The 6,693-nt window shown below is 47.2% G+C and overlaps 4 protein-coding genes across 4 annotated transcripts; all 4 read right to left on the bottom strand.

Moving 5' to 3' along the window:
* Nucleotides 1–616: 616 nt before the first annotated feature.
* FOXG_16890 (uncharacterized protein) lies at nucleotides 617–1,659 on the bottom strand. Its single transcript, XM_018396907.1, has one exon. The coding sequence runs from the start codon at nucleotides 1,385–1,387 to the stop codon at nucleotides 932–934; it is 456 nt and encodes a 151-aa protein (XP_018257705.1). The 5' UTR covers nucleotides 1,388–1,659; the 3' UTR covers nucleotides 617–931.
* A 438-nt stretch (nucleotides 1,660–2,097) lies between these two features.
* FOXG_16889 (uncharacterized protein) lies at nucleotides 2,098–3,924 on the bottom strand (the record flags this gene model as incomplete). The annotated part of the gene is made up of 7 exons (XM_018396906.1): nucleotides 2,098–2,298; nucleotides 2,374–2,568; nucleotides 2,630–2,935; nucleotides 2,986–3,326; nucleotides 3,377–3,525; nucleotides 3,577–3,664; nucleotides 3,717–3,924. 7 exons carry the CDS (start codon nucleotides 3,922–3,924, stop codon nucleotides 2,098–2,100), a joined length of 1,488 nt encoding a protein of 495 aa, XP_018257704.1.
* A 264-nt stretch (nucleotides 3,925–4,188) lies between these two features.
* On the bottom strand, nucleotides 4,189–5,481 carry FOXG_16888 (uncharacterized protein). The gene is made up of 2 exons (XM_018396905.1): nucleotides 5,201–5,481; nucleotides 4,189–5,146 (listed from the first exon to the last, which is right to left on the bottom strand). The coding sequence occupies exons 1-2, from the start codon at nucleotides 5,335–5,337 to the stop codon at nucleotides 4,288–4,290; spliced, it is 996 nt and encodes a 331-aa protein (XP_018257703.1). The 5' UTR covers nucleotides 5,338–5,481; the 3' UTR covers nucleotides 4,189–4,287.
* Nucleotides 5,482–5,618: 137 nt separating this feature from the next.
* Nucleotides 5,619–6,557, bottom strand: FOXG_16887 (uncharacterized protein; the record flags this gene model as incomplete). The annotated part of the gene is made up of 1 exon (XM_018396904.1): nucleotides 5,619–6,557. The coding sequence occupies exon 1, from the start codon at nucleotides 6,297–6,299 to the stop codon at nucleotides 5,619–5,621; it is 681 nt and encodes a 226-aa protein (XP_018257702.1). The 5' UTR covers nucleotides 6,300–6,557.
* Between the last annotated feature and the right edge of the window lie 136 nt (nucleotides 6,558–6,693).

The following is a 6,693-nucleotide window of genomic DNA, read 5'->3' as shown; positions in this document are numbered from 1 at the left end:
GAGGCAGTTCATTCATTCCTCTTCTATTTTCTATAATTCAATCAAGGCCTTGACATCAGACTCACTTGCTCAAAAGGACTCTGCATTGCCTTGTCTGGACGACATTGCATCCGACGAAGCCGGTTGCACTACTCCTGTACGAGGTGTGAGATTCTCTATGTCGTGTTTGAGATCTCACAGGGGAGTGCACTACGCAACGTCGCTGAATTAAAAAATGAGCCCATTTTATTTGAGTACTCGGAATCGAAGCATGCATGTATATGCCGATGATTCCGTAGACTAAGCAGATTCGCTGCTTCTAATTGTTCTAGAATTGAAGATGATCTGATGGTGTTGAAAATCTAAGTCAGGTACCCGATCAGTCCTACCCTGAAGCTCTCCGCCAAGAATGGATCTGTTCCCCAGACCCTGAAAATCCAGCGCAAATCTTTTGTGTGCGATGTTCAGGGTCCAGTCCTGGTGAGATGTTGTGAAACGTCAATCGGAACACAAGTTTTGCGATAATCTTGGTTGTGCGATGCAGATTTCCATAGCTGGTTGTCGCAATCTTTCGTACAGCGGTGTTGGTGCACCACTGTACCCTGTATTTGATGCGACGCAGTTTGATCAATCCACGGCCCAACATAATCCGAGACCAGTTGAAGAGTCCAAGGCATCTGCAAGACTGACATGAATTATAAAATCTTGACAAAGACTTAGGATAATATTATCATAAACTTTGTACAAGTTTTCTAATCCTTAGGACTAAGTTTAGGGTCAAGTTTAGATCTTGGTTTGCAATCTCATACGAAACACAGCTTGACAATTGATGTGATTGACGACGGCGGGCTACTAGTTACATCGACATGTGATAACCCTGCTCTGCCCATACATAAGCTTTGATATGATACCCATTGTTTTCTTTTTATCCTTGCTTCCCATCGATCGTCGTTTACTTCTTAGCAACAGCCTTGGCGAGGTCAGCCAAAGCCTCACGACGCTTGAACTTGGCATCTTCAATGACACCCGCATCAGCATCGCTCGAAAAGTTTCCGCTCCAGGTGACAAAAGTAGCGCCCTCGTGCTTTCCAGAGGTGACGGGGTAGGCGCGCACAGTGCTGACGACAGAGGTATAGCTCAGGGCGGGCTGCGACGAGATGACGCTGTAGGTGATGTAGTGGTCGATGGACGAGTGCTCCTCCTGCTTGACCTCGAGGACAGTGCCGTCCTTGAAGGTCCACTTGACGATGTCGGTGTCGGGGGATACGCCCTTCACCCACTCGCTGGAGGAGAGGGCGGAGTAGAACTTGGAGAAATCTTGCAGCTTGATCAGGTGCCAGACGTCGCTGAAGGGGGCTTCGATGACGGCGGACTCGAGGACCGAGGTGGAGGTAGGGATGCGAGACATGATTGAGGTGAGCGTGAAGCTGATGTCGGATTGATTGATTGATTGTGTTCTTGATGGATTGATTGAGTGAAGTGGTTGTTGTTGGAAGAAGGTAAATAGAGGGGTCGCAGGAAGATTTGTGGTGGTTACTTTAGTGTCGTCATAGGCAGCTCAGAGCTCTCTACATTGGGCAATAGCTACGCCAGCTGTGACGTTTTGAGGAATGAGGTGCCTAAGGCAATCAATGTCGTCGCCACCAATCACACAATTCACTGAACCATTTGGGAATATCTTCACATTATCTATCTATCTGCTGTACAGTATCTTCACTCAATTGCGACAAAATTTTCTTGAAACTTTTTTTTTTTTCTTCACTGGCGGGGACCTGATGGGTGGAACCTCAATTCACGATCGATAGCACCAGGGGAAGTAAGAAAACTTAGGGCCTTTATCCTAGATGACAAAAATGCTTAGGTACAGTTAGGATGACTCTAGTAGATCTCTAGACTAGTTCTTTTTGTCACCTTGGTCTGATGTTAGAAGCTTTTCTTGCTCCTTCGGGCCCGGCTAGGCGTTAAAGTGAAGAGGAGCCACTCAGTTACCCACCGGCTTGAATGAATGGCTTGCATTGACTGGTGCACAGAAGGTTTGTCGTACGTAAAAATAACACATGTATTAATCCTCAAACTGCTTCAAAGTACACGCTGCATATGAGTAAGAGACAAGGAGCCTCATTCAGGCTGCTTGGCTTCTCGTTCTGCTTTCTGGCTTGCCTGTTTGTGCGATCTTGTAACTGCTCTGAACCAGTAAAACGTTCCAATAGTCAGTGGTATTGCGATGATGATGTACATCCACCATTGGCTGGACATGACAAGACGCCCATTCTTGCCGTTGTCAAAGTCAAAGTTGAAGATCCCCATGCTGAAAAGAGTCTATATCATCGACGGTTAGTAATGTTCTTCTCTTGCATCTCTCTGTAAAGCCCATTTAGATGGTAGGTCACTTACAGCCACAAATGTCGACGGCAGATAAAACATGGTGAGTTTGGCAATGGTGATCATAGCCTCGCTATCGAGCTTCGTAGCGATTGCGATGTCGTTCATCCTACCACTATCTTCTCGGTTCGCTTCCGTCAATCTTGTCATTGCTTCAGTACTGGCCTTGATAGCGCTGTCTGTTCTGAGGCTCAAAAGAGATGAGAGCTACGACAATCGAGTTAGCAAGATGCGCGGATCAAGAACAAGAGAGTTGATATGGCCTCACCGTTGATAAGCAGACATTGATTCTTCTGATGCGTGTGTCTTGGTAGCTCTTGAAGGAGATCGCCTGTGAGCGGAGAGTCTGCAAGTTCTTTTCGACACGGAGGAAATGCTGCTTGGGAATGGATAGCAGTTCTCTACAGTCCTTGTGCTCGCTGATGGTATCCTCGATTATCTGTATCGTGCAGTCCACCGACTCCAAGATCTTCTCTAGGTACGGCAACGACTTTCTCAGTTGGATCGCCGTCTCTTTCACTTTTGTCTCTTCATTCTCTGCAATCTCAAACCTGAGTGAATTGCTGTAATCTTCCTACAACCCCTCATGTTAGAGACAGCTAACCTGATAGATAGGATACTCACCATTTTGCTAATGAGAGCAGAGAACGAGTGTGCATTCATGCCCTGATCCTGAAGAATTGAGCTCAAAGCGCACGTGACAAACGTAAACGGGTCATCCCGTACACCAAGTTCTTCTGCGTTGTCACAAGCAGATGCTAACTTTTGACCAGCAGGGATTGCGCTCGAGTATAGCATACGTGTTTGTCTCGTCTTTTTGTCGAAGCTTAGATAGAACATGCCTGCGTCTTCATATAAATGGGTCACACCTTCGGAAGAGTCAACTGGAAGAGAATGAAGTTCTTGACCTGGATGGGTGAAGTTATCTACGCCGGCATCTACCAGTGGAAGGGTAAACCAAATATCTGTTGAAGTATTGAATGAGCTTTTGCCATCCACTTGGGGAGCAGCTTACCGTAGTGGGAACCGTAAAGCCTCCGGCCTAGTCCTCTGAGGACGTTGTACTCCAGACCATATGAGATCCACGGCGCAAGGCCGAGACTTTGGGATAACTCGCGTAGTTCGCTGGCATAAAGAAGAAACACACTCCGAGGAGTTGCATTGCTAGACAATGATGAGCATGGAAAAAATATATCGTGAGTCTACTCGACGGACAGAATGTGTATATGATCATCATCCAATTCAGACATGGCTTTCTGTATCTCTTCAAACTCTCCAAGGATGAAGCCTTTCGTTTGAACTTCTGCTCTTTGTCAATAAGATTCAATGGATCTGGTATGCATACAGTTACCAACCATCTCCCGCGTAAGTGAAACATCGATACGTCAAGAATTTGCTGTCTCTCCAATTACTGAAGTCGCGCAACCTTGCGAAACTCGCGGTCTTCAGACTGTCCATATCAGGTGCATAGGCAGGCGAGTTAGGACTAGCGCTGATGTCGACTGGGAGTTGGAGATCTGCGCTAGAAGCGGTGTCTGGGCTGGTTGACCGCGAGGACGACATCTTGATGAGAGCACGTAGAGTAAGAAAATTGATGCTTAAAAAATGAAGTGAGAGTTTCCCTTTGGTTTCAGAGACCTATCAATATTTGGAGGGAATCCTTCTGTTGATGTAGCTGAATATCGCTGCTGAACCCCCGTGTCTGGTCGGAGATGGTGAGACATGGATGCGAAGCCTTGGGGACTGCCTCGTGATACGCCACAAAAGATGGCGCCTCCAGGCAACGAGGCTAAAGACACCATTCTGGGCATCGGGATTAAACCATTAAAGAGCGATGGCATACAAAAAGCCCGATAGAACGGGATGCATTATTCAGTTGGCATGCACGAGGGCGCATGTCCCAAGAGCTATCTACTGAGCTGATATCTAGAACTGCCGGCCCATTCGACTATCCGCAGCATCCAATCTAAATCTCTTCAGCGCAAAGAAATTATTCGCTCGTTCCAATCTTCCCCTCCACCGCTTCTCTTCCCGCTGTGCTGCTCTGTCGCTGGTAACCTTGAGCCTTGAGAGCTGTGCAGCGAGGATAGCTTCATTAGCTTGCACTACCTCTCGACTTCCATTGACTGTTTGCCGATGTGCAATCTCCATACCTGGCTCTACAGGCGCTGAAGGGTCTAAACGTTTCTGATCTGGTGCATCTCGGCGAGGGACGCGAGGTTCTTCGTGTTTGCGATGAGAGATGACTCTCCCAGAAGGTAGCCTCACAGGATCACCTGCATCCTGCTTTCTATCCCTCAAGGCATCTTCGTATTGCGGTATCTCGTAAAAATCTTCTGTTTCTGGTGAAATGTCAAAACGGCAATGGCTTTTAGCTAGCATGTGATGCTGAATTCCCCCGACTGTACTCCGACGCCTGCCGCAGCAGATGCATTCTCTGTATGTATTGATAACGAAGTGAAAGTAGGAGACTAGCGTTTCGAGATCGACTGCTAAGAATTCTTGGAAGGGAATATTGAAGCCGTGTGCTGTAGACATATGTTTCATGCTCTCGTCTAAAGTTGAAGAATCTTTGGTGCAGAAGAGGCAGTGACCGGTGACGAATGTTGTAGCAATCAGTTCCTGGGCTTCTTCGAAATCATTATCTTCAACGTCACTTTCGGATTCCGGGTCATCGTCCTCAAACTCGTCTCTTGTCTGTCTTAAAGACGAAGGCAATTTCGAAGAAGAAGTTGGCGTTGACGACACTGTAGCGCCATGGACTTTCTCTTGTAGCTTTTGAACACTTCAAGCGATGGTTAGCTTTTGCTTGTGTCTTGTGTGAGGGAGAGGTACTTACTGTCCGTCACTTTTGACATGGGCTTTCCATGTTTCCAGTCCTCGTAGCTCGATGTTGCAAAGTCTACAAAATGAAGGAGTCTGCGCGACTCTGAGCGACTGCTGTTGATCGCTGTTAACAACACTGGTGTCTGCCATGGTCGATTATCTTGTCTTGCGAGTCGTGCTCTGGGATTGAGTATTAGTTCGGCCGGGCTTGAGATGTTTGATATAAAGGACAGACTAGATTAAAACATGGTGAAGGGTGGTAAGTGAGTTTATATATTAGGTCCTATATAGGGTTGTTGGCGTGATGAGTCGAACTGACGTTGCCCGTTTCGGACATTTGTGGCGATGCTCATCGGGCTTTCGGTCCCGGGCCTCCGTGGGTCCGGTCGGTCACGAACACCTCATGCATTCTGCTATATCTAGACGATAAGCTATTCAAGAATCACCATTCTCCAATTAATATCCAACTTAACCCACTCCTCCTCCTTCATAACACCAAAACCAATCCGACTCCAAACACCTGAACCCGGCACCTTCTCCTCAACAGCCATGACGTTCAACTTCACCACCTCATCATCACCCTCATAAAACCCATAGTACCTCGATATGACAATGAGGCTAATGTTATGACTTGTCGCAACGGGCTTTCTTCTCAAGAATTTCATCACCTTGCTCTCACCTGGCTCGCTGTCTTCGTTCAAGGCTTCTTCAAAACGATAGTAAGATATCTTCATGAATGGCGATGACAGCTTTAAGTCAAGCTTGACTAGTCCCTCGGATGTCTCCATGTGGATGTCGTCTCGGTTGGTGATTTGAATGGATACGTTGGCGTGGCTTGTCCAGAACACTATCCGTCCTGTGTCATAGGGCGAAGGTTGATGAGGTTGATCGACCGACAGTGACTCCAACTCAGAAGCCAGTGAGACATCATCCATCTTTATCAGTCCAGTTACTTTCGTATCGCCGACCCAATCGTGGCTAGACTTCTCAGTAGCTGTAGGCATGACGTCTTCTTCCTTTCCGTCATCATTCACTCTCCTCAGTGAAGTACCTTTGATCAAAGACACGCTCCCATCACTCATCAACGAGTAAAACGCCAGGAGCGACTTCATATCTCCGACTCCCCTCTTACTGTAGTCCTCCCCGATGCGAAGACTCGAACTTCCCCCGATAAATCCAGTCCATCCAAGCCAAGACCAGCTAGGATAAGGAATGCTGCGTGTCGATCCGCCAGAAACATAAGTATACGTCTCATCTCGTCGATTTTGTCCATATCTCCATGTCAAGGCTTGATCAAAAGTGCTCGCGTTCAAACCCCAGTGTATCTTCTCGTTGTTCAAATGCTCAAACCGACGAATGATTCCAAGAAAGGCGGGGAGGACATCAGAAGGGTAAGTGAACCTCCGCTCAGAGAATTGCGTTATGTACGTATCAAAGCTTTCCAGAGAGAATTTGGCTTCGTTATCGTCCCATTCATCGTAGCATCCGAATGAATATGATCTAGCG

Source organism: Fusarium oxysporum, chromosome 13 (genome assembly GCF_000149955.1).
Source record: "Fusarium oxysporum f. sp. lycopersici 4287 chromosome 13, whole genome shotgun sequence".
NCBI classification, from domain to species: domain Eukaryota; kingdom Fungi; phylum Ascomycota; class Sordariomycetes; order Hypocreales; family Nectriaceae; genus Fusarium; species Fusarium oxysporum.
Note: the sequence above shows the minus strand (reverse complement) of the source record. Positions and strands in the feature narration are given on the sequence as shown.

Bases quoted from the DNA above. Each gene is read 5' to 3' on its own strand.
- FOXG_16890 (XM_018396907.1), bottom strand. From the start codon at position 1,387: ATGTCTCGCATCCCTACCTCCACCTCGGTCCTCGAGTCCGCCGTCATC.
- FOXG_16888 (XM_018396905.1), bottom strand. From the start codon at position 5,337: ATGGCAGACACCAGTGTTGTTAACAGCGATCAACAGCAGTCGCTCAGA. The intron at 5,147-5,200 runs GTAAGTACCTCT...CATCGCTTGAAG, and splicing joins CATGTCAAAAGTGACGGACA to TGTTCAAAAGCTACAAGAGA.